The sequence below is a fragment of the Zalophus californianus genome, chromosome 7, assembly GCF_009762305.2.
Source record: "Zalophus californianus isolate mZalCal1 chromosome 7, mZalCal1.pri.v2, whole genome shotgun sequence".
In the NCBI taxonomy this organism is placed as follows: Eukaryota; Metazoa; Chordata; class Mammalia; order Carnivora; family Otariidae; genus Zalophus; species Zalophus californianus.
The window spans coordinates 32,712,667-32,726,970 of NC_045601.1; the positions used below are offsets into that span (position 1 = coordinate 32,712,667).

At 36.0% G+C, this 14,304-nt stretch overlaps 1 protein-coding gene across 4 annotated transcripts in view; it reads left to right on the top strand.

The window, feature by feature from the left end:
* Positions 1–12,858, top strand: part of MED23 (mediator complex subunit 23) — a 41,647-nt gene extending 28,789 nt beyond the window's left edge. For 2 of the 4 annotated variants that reach the window (XM_027602360.1, XM_027602359.2), the window contains exons 20-30: positions 420–625; positions 715–895; positions 1,896–2,066; positions 2,498–2,714; positions 4,550–4,786; positions 5,748–5,913; positions 6,480–6,552; positions 7,515–7,729; positions 8,670–8,790; positions 9,784–9,915; positions 11,991–12,158. In XM_027602360.1, the coding sequence (XP_027458161.1) occupies positions 420–625; positions 715–895; positions 1,896–2,066; positions 2,498–2,714; positions 4,550–4,786; positions 5,748–5,913; positions 6,480–6,552; positions 7,515–7,729; positions 8,670–8,790; positions 9,784–9,915; positions 11,991–12,158 (1,887 nt within the window). Of the gene's footprint in view, positions 1–419; positions 626–714; positions 896–1,895; positions 2,067–2,497; positions 2,715–4,549; positions 4,787–5,747; positions 5,914–6,479; positions 6,553–7,514; positions 7,730–8,669; positions 8,791–9,783; positions 9,916–11,990 lie in introns of all 4 variants that reach the window. The other 2 variants (XM_027602362.1, XM_027602358.2) reach the window with 1 other exon arrangement.
* The last annotated feature ends 1,446 nt before the right edge of the window (positions 12,859–14,304 follow it).

A 14,304-nucleotide genomic window follows, 5' to 3' on the forward strand; every position in this document is an offset into this window, starting at 1 on the left:
TCTTTCTTTTCTTTCTTTCTTTCTTTCTTTCTTTCTTTCTTTCTTTCTTTCTTTCTTTCTTTCTTTCTTTCTCTTTCTTTCTTTCTTTCTTTCTTTCTTTCTTTCTTTCTTTCTTTCTTTCTTTCTTTCTTTCTTTCTTTTAAAGATGAATAGAAGTATCTACAGGTGATTGAGGAAGCTTTGAATTCAGGCTTGCTTGGAATTTCTGCTTAGGAAATCTAGGAAAGGAATCTTAGAGATAATCTAGTCAAGCCTGTGTATTTTCCCATTATAGAAATTCAGTCTTGATTACTAAGTTGCTTGAGGTCACATAGAGTTTATTAGTGTCAGAATCAAGCCTCGAATGGTTTCTTGACTCTATAGCCAATGCTCTTCTTTTTAGTATAACCCTTGAAGTAAACTTCTGATCTTCCTTTTAGGCATTCTTCAAGCAAAATAATGTACCTCAGGAAAGCCGTTTTAATTTGAAAAAAAATGTGGAGGAGGAATATAGGAAGTGGAAGTCAATGACCAATGAAAATGACATCATTACCCACTTCTCTATGCAAGGCTCTCCTCCTCTCTTCCTTTGTCTTCTCTGGAAAATGCTCTTGGAAACAGATCATATTAATCAGATTGGCTATAGGTAAGCCAAAAACCTAGATCTGCATTCCATTTGACAAACCATTATACCATATAGCAATATAGCAATATTATTTATTCTTGGTTTTCTAGAGTATTAGAAAGAATTGGAGCCAGGGCCTTGGTAGCCCATGTGAGAACATTTGCAGATTTCTTAGTATATGAGTTCTCTACGTCAGCTGGGGGTCAGCAACTCAACAAATGCATTGAAATTCTTAATGACATGGTATGGAAGTATAACATTGTTACACTGGACAGATTAATTCTCTGCCTGGTAAGAATACGCTTATTTAAGAATAAGTTTCTAAACTGCTTCATTCTCTTTTGGATCAAGGTGTGTGACTGACGGATCTTGTATTAATGTAGCTATATTGCTTCTAAGGATTTAATGAAATTATACTATAATCAAGCATTGCTATCACTTCCCTAAGGAACTAGAGATTTCCCAGTGTCTTCATTCATTCAGCAAGTGTGTATTAAATATCTGCTGTGTTCTATGCATAGAAAGTATAGAAGTAAATAAGACAGTCATGGTCCTGGCCTTGTGGTGCTGTAAAAGTACAAGCAATTAGACCCTGAGTTGATTCCCAAAGGCTTCCACTAGAAGCAGGAAGTTGTTTTAAAAAAAGCCATTGATTTTCTTTGCAGAGTGCTAATAATCATTTCTGTACACTTTGGCAGCCATATTCAGAACTGAATGTTTCTCATAGCCGCCCAGTATTCCCCAAATTATTTTTCCTTTTCAGCTGATGTCTATTTCAGGCAAAATTTTAAGAGAAGACACTGAACCAGGCTGGAAAATGCTACTTTTTTTAAAACTATAATGGTGATATTTGGGGTGGCTTATATGATTAACATTAACCTCTTAGCTATGGAACATAAATATAAATATGGTTATGACATAGGAGGAGAAATAAGCTAAATCTATAGATCAGTAAAATAGAAGGATAAGATAGAGGTGTAAGGAAAATATCACCAGGCAACAGTGAGGGACCATATCTATCTAGGTGAGAGATCTTGAAGGATGGATTGAATTTCAATAAAAGAAAAAAGAGGGACACTTTGGGCAGAAGAACAGTGAGAACCAAAAATGGGCAAGAAAGTCAGATATGTTTAGGGAATTCTGAACAGTTGGTTAGGGGTAGACTAGACATATAATAAAATTCTAATAATGGTGAGATATTACTGTATTCAAATATAGACTATCTAGTAGCAGACCCATGCTTTTGCACAGGTCAGACATTGTAATACCATTTTTCTGTTGTTCTCCAAAGGCCATGCGTAGTCATGAAGGAAATGAAGCCCAGGTTTGTTATTTCATAATTCAGTTGCTGTTACTCAAACCAAATGATTTTAGAAATCGAGTAAGTGACTTTGTGAAGGAAAATTCTCCAGAACACTGGCTACAGAATGACTGGCATACCAAGCACATGAATTATCACAAGGTACTAATTCAAATCGGTGCTTCAGTGAATCTTGTTTATGCCATTCTTAGGTATTTGGCTAATTGGGGTTTGGCTGTTTTCTCTGTGGTTCTACTGTTTTCTCTCTCATCTGTATAGAAGGAAATTAGCTCTCTAAACTGCCTCAAGGTTCTAGAGTATCTCTGTGTTAGGGATTTATTGAAGCAGTTTTAGTAGACGTGAGTACTTACAAAATGAAAGGGTTATTACAAATTCTTTTATACATAAATCTCTTTTGGTATGTCTTTGGGATAATATTTTTGTCAAGTAAAGCACTCTAGATTTATTTCATTGCATTGCAAAAACAAACATGGTTTCATATTCTTTTAAAAATGACAAGTTTATTTAGCTTTATTTTTTTAAGAGAATAAAAAAAGATGCCCTGAACATTGGCCATTTATTCACTTCCACAGAAATACCCTGAGAAACTATATTTTGAGGGCCTGGCGGAGCAGGTTGATCCTCCTGTGCAGATCCAGTCTCCCTATCTACCCATCTATTTTGGAAATGTGTGTCTTCGATTTCTGCCAGTATTTGATATAGTAATCCACAGATTTTTAGAGTTGCTTCCAGTTTCCAAATCACTGGAGACTCTACTAGATCACCTTGGTGGCTTATATAAATTTCATGGTAAGCTTTTTCAAATTTTAATTCCATCTAATAACTCAAACAAAAGTAGTCTGGGCATGACCATATGGGTAATCATGGCTCTAAAGATTTTATTTTAATTGTTTTTCAATAAAAGTGTTTTGAGAATAAGTGCTATATAGCAATGCCATGAAGTATAAAATAGATGACATAAAAATATGAATAGGTAGGTCATGGCAAATGTATTAAAAAGCAGAAATAAAAGTGATGTGCAAGAGATGCCCCCTTTTACATAGTGTGTGATTAGTTGCCAAATGAGTAGAGAAGGAGAAGGGTATGATCTGAGTTCAGAACAGACTATGTTACTATGAACTAACTCAGCAGGCTTCCTAGATGATAGGATTCGAGCTGTTGATATATGTGATTTGTATAAACAGGAAGGAAAAGAGAACATCCTAGGCAGAAGGAATCCTTTGGAAAAATCACAGCACTTTGAAGACAGTCTCCTCATTGGCTAAATTGAGATTTTAAACTTTGTACCCAACAGTTAGATACTTGAAGTGCCAGGCTGAGAAGTTTTGATCTTATAACCTGCAGATAATCAAGAGTCAGCTAGAAGTTACTGAGTAAGGTCATGGTATAGAAAGCGTTACTTTAGAAAGATAAATCTAGTTGTAGTTGGCAGCACATTTTGGAAGGAAGAAGCCATTTCTTTTTTTTTTTTTTTTAAAGATTTTATTTATTTATTTGAGAGAGAGAATGAGAGATAGAGAGCACGAGAGGGAAGAGGGTCAGTGGGAGAAGCAGACTCCCCGCTGAGCAGGGAGCCCGATGCGGGACTCGATCCCGGGCCTCCAGGATCATGACCTGAGCCGAAGGCAGTCGCCCAACCAACTGAGCCACTCAGGCGCCCAAGGAAGAAGCCATTTCAAAGACTTCTGTCAAAAAATTCAGTTATATGATTAGTGCCTAAACAACTATGATGACATTGGAAATGAGAAGAAAGGGACAGATAGTCAAGGAAGAAGGAAGAGGACTTGATTGGCTGCTTGTGGGGAGAATATAGAAGGAAAGAAGTCAAAGACAACTCTGAAGTTTTAAACCAGGTGACCAGAGAATGGTGGAGTCAGTGACAGGAGCGTGAAAGGCCTAGAGCCACTGTGGGGACTAAGTGTATTTCTCGGGGGCCGGGGGGGGGGCGCGGAGTTCTTCTCAGTCCTTTGTCTAAGATGTCTTCCTCCAACCAGGAATCCGAATTGCATTTTAGCGCTACAGAATAGGTATGAAGTTCAAGCAAGCATTCCTTTAAAAAATTTTTTTTGGGGGGTGGGGGAATTAGGTAACATCCACATGGTAGAGAAGGGTATGCAGTGAAAAGTAGTTAACCCCATCATGACCTCCAGCTGGCCAGTTTTCTTTCTCTAGGAGACCACTGTTACCAGTTTCTTGTGTATCCTTCCTTAGATATTCTGGGGTTCATTTTCTTCCCTCACAAATAATATAGGATATACACATTGTTCTGCACCTTATTTTTAATGCCTTTATAATGTGTTAGGATTGATTATTTTGTATCAATACATAAAAAAACTCATTCATGCCACAGATGCCATGATTTACCTTGTTTTGACCATTTAGACTATTCTAAACTTTTGCTAGTGTAAACAGCTGCAATGGATATTCCTTTACATAATATGTATATGTTATTAAAAAGCCTTCTGCCTTGTCCTAAAATAAAAATACTCATTGTATGCAGTTACCCAGCATGTGAAATAGTTTCATGAGCTTCTGAGCTATTTTTTGGTAATCTTGAAAAACGGGGTTAGTTTTTCATTGTGGGTAACCAGATTAATGTTGTGATGATGTTTTCTTCTTCGCAGATCGCCCTGTGACTTATTTGTATAATACTCTGCACTATTATGAAATGCACCTGAGAGAACGCCCACATCTCAAGCGAAAGCTCGTCCATGCCATCATTGGCTCACTCAAGGATAACCGACCACAAGGCTGGTGTCTAAGTGACACATACCTGAAGTGTGGCATGAATGCACGAGAAGAAAATCCTTGGGTCCCAGATGACTCCTACTATTGCAGATTGATTGGCAGACTAGTAGATAATATCCTTTTCATTGTGATTTTTCCAGACCCTTCAGAAATAACTATATGTTGATTTGTGAGAACACATATTATCCTTTCAAAGTAATATTTTTATATATTCCAAAACTTCAGTTATTTTTTTACGATCATTTTTAGTTTTACTTTTGTAAAGGTTTTGAAATCTTAAATTAGCAGCAGCAGCAAGTTAGCTGCCAGATAGGCTGACATTCACTCCATTAAATTTTATATCTAAAAACAGACCTAATGAGGTTGTTGCAAAGAAAAAAATTCTATTTCTAAAAAAGGTACTCTTTGTTGTAGTAAATGCATCTGTGGGCTACTGGAGAACACAGAATTTTGTTGCTTTAAATCCTTAAATCCTTTTAAAAAATATTAATAGATAATAATTAAACTTTCGTTTTTAATGAAAAGGCTGCTGTATATGTATTTTTATTTCTTCATTTTGATTTCATGTTTTAAGTTATTAGCGCGCTGTGCTTATGTCTGTACACCATGCCACTGTTTACTAGGTAGAGCAATTTTAAGTAAATGGGTGTGATTTGTTTTCCTGTATGAAGGCATTTGTTTCCTGAAGTAAAAGTAATGTTCATTATAAAGTAATGTTCTTATCAACTGTCTTATAACTATTAAAAGAAATAGGTGGATGAAGCCTGGGGCTACTCTGGTTGCCTCTCTAGCTATCTTGTCAGTTATAAAAGCACACCTATATAAGAGCTGCCATTTATACCTTGTGGTTAATCACATGGTTGCTGTCAGTACATTTCAGTTACGTCAAACTGATGTGTATTTGGTTCTTATTTGCCTCTTAATTTCTGCTCAGTCACTTCTTGGGGGCTTATAATCAGATAAATTGATAATAAAATGAGATGTTTACACGTGAAACACTTTTAAAACTATGAAGCACTACAAATGTGAGCCATTAATCTCAAAATAAGCAGTTATTGCTTTAACCATCTGCACCGATGGCTGGCAAATCTCCTGGTCCTTTCCCAAACTGCGACTGGAGATTCAATGAGTTTCCCAACCCAGCTGCACATGCTCTGCATGTTACTTGTGTGGAGCTCATGGCCTTGGCTGTTTCAGGTGAAGATGTTGGAAATGCTCTTCTAAATGTTGTCCTGAAAAGGTGTGTATCCCGTTTCATGTGATAAGATTCATTGTTTATTTGTAAAAAGAATGATATTTTATTTGGAACTGTTAGACAAACCTGTATCCCAAGGCTATTGCATATGGGATGGTAATTGTCTTTTGGTCCCAGATTTTATCTTTGTGATACAGATGTAATGGAGTGAGCCCTGGACAGTGTCAGAAGATGGGTTTGTTCCCACCTCTACTCTTCAGTAGCTGTTTGACATTTAATAAAGTTAGGAATAATGTTAACATCTCACCAAAGATAGTTTTTCAAGATTCCTTTCTTGAAGAGCAACATAAAGTAGGGGGTAATGATTGGAGAAGTATAAATAAGTAGAAATAGTCTTTCATCCCAGCAACCATTGTTAAAGGAGACAACTAAGAAAAGCCTTACTTACCTTTTTGGGTATATTAAATTTTTACTCAATAAAAATTCATTGTAGTTTTATTGGAGTAGGTCAGTTGTTAGCCCTGAATTATATAAATTCTCAAAATAAGATCCATCATCAACCATATGAAAGTATTTTTGTAATTTCACATTTTTTTTTTCTTCACTTAAAGTCAACCGTTAGTGCCAAGAGAGAATATTACAGCATGGATGAATGCAATTGGACTGATCATCACTGCGTTACCAGTGAGTTAGTAACTGTGATTTGTACATAGTAATGGAATGCAGTTGTCCCCCGTCGGCCACAAGAATAAGATGCATGCAAGATGCCCTGTACGGGGACAACACACAATTAAGGAAGTATTTCCGTATTTTTTAAGTTTTTATAGTATTATTGCTTCAGAAACCTGCAGTGAGTATTTTCTTTGCCTTCTGCCTGAGATCTAAAAACCTACCTGACCTATAGGTGCCTGCATCCTTCAGTCCCATCTTATCTCTCTGACCTTTGACATTAAAATCTGATCTACTTTTGACCACTTAACATGTTACGTATTGAACCTTTGCTCATGCAAATAATGCTTGTTGAGATATGTTTTAAGTACTTCTGATGTGTTGCATAATGGGACATGCAGAACCCCTCTTCCTTCTGTTAGCTTCTCTAAAGCCTATTCATTCTTTGCGGGCTTAGGTCCTGCTTCTTCAGTGACCCCTTCTGTGACCTCACATGTGTCTACTTAGTTGACTGTTGCAATATCTTTCAATATCAATAACATTGTCTAACCCTGTGCTCTCCAAACTTGATTATTCAGCCTCTCCAAATCAATCATTTTTTCCTTACACACCTCCAAAATATATGTATTTATTTCTGAGTTATTTATGTGTTCTTGTGTTGTCTGTATAATAGATATGGGTAAAAACAATTTACTGTATAGTAAATATCAGACACTAAATGAACTGGGCAGACACATGTATAGAGCTCTCTAACTCACAGACACTTATCCCCAGGTTCTTATTGACTTAATTTGACTTACTGTGAAGCCGCCTACTTTTGCTTTCAAAATCTCCATTACACAAAAACACAAGCTAGATAAGTAAAACTTTAAAGAATGAGAAAGTGCCATGATTTTAGGCTTTGGAGTGGAATATTGGAAATGGGGTAGAATACCGGATAAGGGTATTTTTCATCAGGCTTTCTTCTGATTTTAAAGGAACCATATTGGATTGTCCTGCATGATCGAATTGTGAGTGTAATCAGCAGTCCCAGCTTGACAACTGAGTCAGAGTGGGTTGGCTATCCATTCCGCCTCTTTGACTTCACTGCTTGTCATCAGTCTTACTCCGAGATGAGCTGCAGCTATACGTTAGCTCTTGCACATGCTGTGTGGCACCATTCTAGCATTGGGCAACTTTCTCTCATTCCCAAGTAGGTATTATGATTTCTTAAGTAAATTGGACTTTTTCATTTTGTGTTTTTTTAATCTCATATACACAGGAGGTATGTATCTCATTCAGTAGAATAACTTGCAAAGTGAGTTTTGATTAAGTAGAATTTCTAGATAATGAGAAAGTTCCTTTATTTCAGAATTGTTTGAAAAAATTAATTTGTATGTGCAAAAAAATAGTCTAGCATCTAGTTTTCCATTTCAGTTTCAGGAGGTTTAGTCAGATGCAGGCTTTTTCCAGAATATATCCCCAAAGGTGCATTTTGAACTGAATAACTCATATTAACCTATTTTCTGATTATTTTTCTGGACTATAAAGTAGGTAGTAATTAGATTCAGATTTCTTGAGAATGGCATTTATATTAGATTGGTTATTCTCGTTTTATTTCAAATACTGGTTTTTGCTGCTATTCAAAAGTAGAGTATTCCTGTGAAACCTTCCATAAGCCAAAATGACATAAAGTGAAGCGTATCCCCCCTTTCTGAAAGTTCATGTTACGCCAATTCATTTTTACAGAAAACCTACATTAGTACCTATTTTTGCTAACCAAAAGAAAACCAAAGAGAATTTTTGCCTTTTACAAAAAAAAAAAAAAAAAAGCCATTGCTATAATAATGTAGGCCTTTTGTAAAAGCAAAGTGGCGTAAAGCAAATTTTCAGAAAGCAGGCAGGGGATACCTGTAATTAACATTCTGTCATTCAGTAATTTTACTGTTGAGAATGACTCCTAAATCTGAAGTAATTTATTTTGATAATCAAATGAAAATCACAGCCAGTGAGAATGTAAGATTAATTAGAAAAAGAAACTTTACAAAAAATTACAAATTTTCTAGAAATGCCTGGGTAGGCTGTATCAACAAAGTTCAAACAATTCAGCTGATTTGAAGTGAAAAGAAATTTTTCTAATCTTCAAATTTTAGGTTTCTCACTGAAGTCCTTCTTCCTATAGTGAAGACTGAATTCCAGTTGCTTTATGTGTACCATCTTGTGGGGCCATTTTTACAAAGATTTCAGCAAGAGAGAACTCGATGTATGATAGAGGTAAAATATAACCTGGGTTGTCTGTGATAAGATTAAGTTCTAAAAGATCTATTGTTTCTTTCCCAGTGTTTTCCAAACTGTATATCATCATAACCATTAGTAGTGAAATTAGTTTAGCAGGATCTAAGAACAATTTTAGAGGATTTAGTGTGCCCATAACTTATATGTCTATAATGAGTTTGATGTGGGATGTATTAAATTAGAAATGCAGGGGAAATACTCATTCTTAAGGTTGAAAAGAGAGTTAAGGTTGGAGAAGTGCATTTGAGAGCCAGCCCTATAGTACAGAGTAATTAATTAAAATCATGGGAATGGATGAAGTCAATCACCTAACAAGAGTGCAGAGAAAAGAAAATGAGACAAGAATAGAACCTTAAAGTATGAGCCACCAAATGGAACCAAGAAGGTACAACGTAAAGTATCCCTGAGACTGCAGTTATCTCAGACACTGAGAAATGGTTTCTAGAAAGGAGATTGTCTATCTCTTCATTTTAAGTGACATTACGGAGTTAGGAAGAGAAATTGCATTTAAGCCCTATTAGGGGACATTCTTTGTTATGGATTCCATACATAGGATTCCTTTGTAAATGGAATTCCTGGATTCCTTTGTAAATGCAGACCATTATCAGGGCGCCTGGGTGGCTCAGTCAGTTAAGCATCCGACTCTTCATTTCGGCTCAGATTTGATCTCAGGGTAGTGGGATCGAGCCCCACATCAGGCTTCCTGCTCAGTGGGAGGTCTGCTTGAGATTCTTTCCCTCTGCTCCTCCCCCCACTCACATGCACACTCTCACATACTTTCTCTCTCTCTTTCAAATAAATAAATCTTAAAAAAAAAAAAAATGCAGACCGTATCATATATCCAGTGCACATAGAGGTTTGTATGAACGTGTTACCCTCTGTGTTAGTCTTGTAATGGAGTCCAACTACATCATTCTAAATGCTTGAGCCTTATTTGCCCACTTAAATAATTTTATATTATTTGTTAAATAGATTGGAGTGGCATTTTATGACATGTTGCTGAATGTAGACCAGTGTAGTGCCCACTTAAATTACATGGATCCCATCTGTGACTTCCTGTATCATATGAAGTATATGTTTACTGGTGACAGCGTAAAAGAACAAGTAAGTTAACTTTATCTTTTAATGATATTTAGTTTAGAAAACTTGAATATATGCTGATACACTTTTGTTTGAGTACTTTGTTTTTTTTTTTTCTTTTAAGGGGAAGGGTTGATATTATTAGACCTTTTTAGGCTACATGAACACATTATTCTGCATGTATAATTCAAGTACTAGCGAATACGTGTTATAATTTCTCACACTTCTTCCCCTTGATAGTTGCAGCAGGACATCTGAAAAAGACCTAGGTGGTTGATTAACAGTAATCTCATTAGCAAGAAACAGTCCAAATGTCTACTTTTTAAAAGACCAGAGAGGTGCTATGTAATGAGTGAAGGAGATCCCGCTTTTCTCACAGTGACTAGGGTACACTATGGGACATTGGACAGATTGCAGCGTAACTAGAAGACTGAAGCCAGGCGGATCAAGAGAATAATTCATATAAAGGGTATTTGAAGGAACTGGAGGTACTTAACTTGAATTTTCAGAGTCCTAGGGAATTGTTTGTGTTCTCACTATTTGGAGGCTTGCCGTTTGGAATAGGCATTAGATTTGTTCTGTGTTACTTCAAAAGGCATATAAACTCCAATGAAGTTAAAGGGAAGCACATTCAGACTCAGCATCTAAAGAGCCACTTCCTGGTAAAGTCTTCTGAAAGTGGAAAGGATGTCCTTGAGTCATAGCTGAGTTTCCTCTTTATAGGAAACAGAGGCTTGGCTCTTTTAGAAGGGTCTGAGGTAGGGCAGATAGGTGAAGTGACCTCCCCTCCATACCTTAATGTTACTTTTTTCTCTGGCAGGAAAGGAAGGTAAACTGACATATAAACATATGAATCCCAGTCTACTGGGTTCTTTCCTTGGAGCTAGGGACATGGAGTGGGGAGGATGTTCACTTCTTTATTGCCTCAGCAGGATTGTCAGAGTTGAGTGGAAACCAATACAGAAGTGTTTGATTTAGCATATTCTTTATATTTGAGCTTAAGAAACTTTGACACAAGGGAATACAGAAAGGAAAAATTATTAATAGGCTGATCTTTCCTGGTAAGGTCAAAGAGCATTTGAATAAAGCTAAGAAAGCCATGGAACTGCTTGATGTTTTTATTTCTGTAAAGTATTTTAAGTAAAAGTAGATCTAATATTTTGTTTGAATTCCAAGTACAAATCAAAACCAAAAAAATTAGCTTTGTAGATAAATGTTACAGACATAAGTTATTCAGATAACTTCAAAATATAATCATGCTTTATGCTTCTGTGATGATGGCATTTTAAAAGGAAGGTGAACTGGATGCCTGGGTGGGGGTGGTGCAGTCGATTAGGTGTCCAACTCTTGGTTTCAGCTCAGGTTGTGATCTTGTGAGATTGAGCCCTGTGTCCAGCTCCATGCTCAGTGTGGAGTCTGCTTCAGATTCTTTCCCTCTCCCTTTGCCCCTCCCACTTGTTCTTTCTCTCTCCCTCTCTCTAATAAGTAAGTCTTAAAAAAAATATTAAAAAAATAAAAGGATGGTGAACTGGTTGGATGCATAAAATTTCCAGTGTAAACTATGTTAGCTTTTGACAGTGGGATGACTGGCTAGCTAAGTAAGTTAATGTTTTTGTTAAGTGTAGACATATATAGATTATATGCACATATATAATGTGTGTGAGGGAGAATACATTTTTTTCCTCATGTAAGAGAGAAATAATTTTATTTGCTTTTGTTAAAACATAAAACACAAATTTCTTATCCAGCCCACTCCACTCCCTGATTTTATTATCTCCAGATATGTATAAAGAATTTTATACATATTTTTATACAATCTTTAAAGATGGGAAATTGAGGGTGCCTGGGTGGCTCAGTTGTTAAGCATCTGCCTTTGGCTCAGGTCATGGTCCCAGCATTCTGGGATCGAGCCCCGCATTGGGCTTCCTGCTTGGCGGGAGGCCTGCTTCTCCCTCTCCCCCTCCCCCTGCTTGTGTTCCCTCTCTTGCTGTCTCTCTCTCTCTAATAAATAAATAAAATCTTTTAAAAAAATTATTTAAAAAAAGGTGGGAAATTGAAGTTCTCTGGTTAAAATATTTTTTAATGTGTTTATTTATTAGGTAGAGAAGATTATCTGTAATTTAAAACCAGCTTTAAAACTTCGTCTTCGATTCATCACACACATTAGCAAGATGGAGCCAGCTGCCGTGCCTGCACAAGCCATGAGTAGTGGGTCTCCAGCACCTCAGTCTAATCAGGTGCCAGGGTCTTTACCAGTAACTCAGTGAAATCCAGGTGCGTGGTGGTGGAAAGGGAAACACATCTGTCTTTGAAAGTGGACTCAAATCTATTAAATCTGAACATGATCAAGCCTACATAGTGATGTAGTAGAAGCAGTGAGGTTCAGATTGTTTTATTTTGATTCTAATGATGAATCTTTTGGTACTTTATAACTCCCATCTCCCTATCTATATTTTGTCTCTAAGAGATCAAGTAAGCTACATGTTGCTCATATCCATAACAATTTATTAGAGCTACCTGGGAATATGGAGGTATCTATGATCAAATGACTTTTATCAGATACTTTCAATCTTTCCTATTCTAGCCACTGGTTTTATTTTTAATTTTTATTATTAATGACTTCAGTCTTCAAATACATTGTTTTAAAGGCCACCACACATGTAAAATAGTTATCTAATCATTTTATACATAAATCTCTTGGTTTATCTTTGGGATAAGAGATTTTTGTCAAGTGAAGGATTCTAGATTTCATTGCATTGCAGGAGCACAGTTTCATATTCTTTTAGAAACGGCTTAAAATTTTTACCATAGGTTTCCAAATAAATGGGTTAATGTTTCTATCAAGGCAGATTGGCAAGTTTTTGCCTTTGCTGTGGACTTGAACTTACTGTATGAAATGAGTTGGAAGCCATGTAAGAAAATAACATAGAAATGCATAAACTTAATAAAATCATGCTTAAATGGTGATTCTGCAATCTCTATTTTTAAAAATAAATTGCTTTTCCAGGTTGGCACTTTCACCTAGCCAATGATGCAATTCTTTAAATGTTTATAATCTTAAAATTTTTAAGTATTTATATTTTTAAATATAGCATACATTTTGGTTTAGGGTTTATCAGATTTTGAGAGACCAACTTAATTTGGGGGAGGGGGATACAGCATTAAAATTGTAAAAAACTTGAAAAGTAATTGGTAAAATCTGCTAAATGAATAAACCTATTACTCGATCTGAGCAAGTGTCTGCTGTGTTCCAGGCAGTATGCTAACTGAGTTGTAACAGAACAGTTCTTATGGGTTGTACACTACAGATGGTGATGGACATGGGCCTGGGACTTAAGAGTTACTATATATATATATATATATTTTTTTTTTTTTAAGAATCAGAGAAGCTTGACCAACTATACTTCAAATCTTTATTTCCAAATACATCCCTCTTAGATCTTTATCTTCCATGTGGTTCATATTATTCTGATCATTAAATCTTTATTTGCCATGCAAGTCCAGCTTAAAATTTCTGTAACGGCGTAAGTAATTTTTCTAGGTTAATGATATTCTTAAAATTCTCCAGAAGTTTTATGCTAGAAATGAATTCAAGTATTACTTTTAACGTAGTTTCAGTATATTCTTGCTGCCTTGAAGAATATATTGCTTTGAGGTCATAGAGTGGGAATAATTATGACACTAAATAGAATTAAAGGAAGTGAAAATCAGTACCACTTTCTCAAGGACAAATACATTCCAGTTAATTTATTAAAAATTACCTTTTTTCCTCTCTTACTAAAAATATGGGGATATGATTTTCCCAAAATAGGCTTTTAAAAGAATTGTTAATCAGACATTAGAAGAAGATAGATTTATTTGGTTTTAGAATGCACCTGAGGGGAAAACAACACCTTTGTATCCATTGTATCCTAAGAGTTTTTCTTTCTGGGGGGAAAAATAGTCCAATAGGACTTTCTGCAGTGGTGGAAATATTCTGCATCTGTTCTGTCTAATACAGAGTCAGAAGCTCTACATGTCTGGAGCACTTGAAATGTGGAACTGAATTTTTAATTTTATTAAGCTTTAATTAATTTAACCCCATGTGCCTACATTATTGAACATTATACTTTAAGGTCCATCACAATTGCTCTTACTTAAAAGTAATTCAGTAAAATATTTATCTTACAGAGTCTATAGTATCAGTTAGGTTTAAGATTCTGGGTTGCATGTGAAAAATCAGATGATAGAGGCTCTTTAACACGTAGCTACTACAGCAATAAAAATCCTTTCATGGGACTAGCTTCATTACAGAGTCTACTGGAGTTCTGTATAAGTTGGGGAGAAGGGGAAGAGTTTGCTTCCCTGGTTTTGATTATACAGCTGACCCTTGAACAACACAGGGGTCAGAGGTGCTGACCCCCACACACAGTC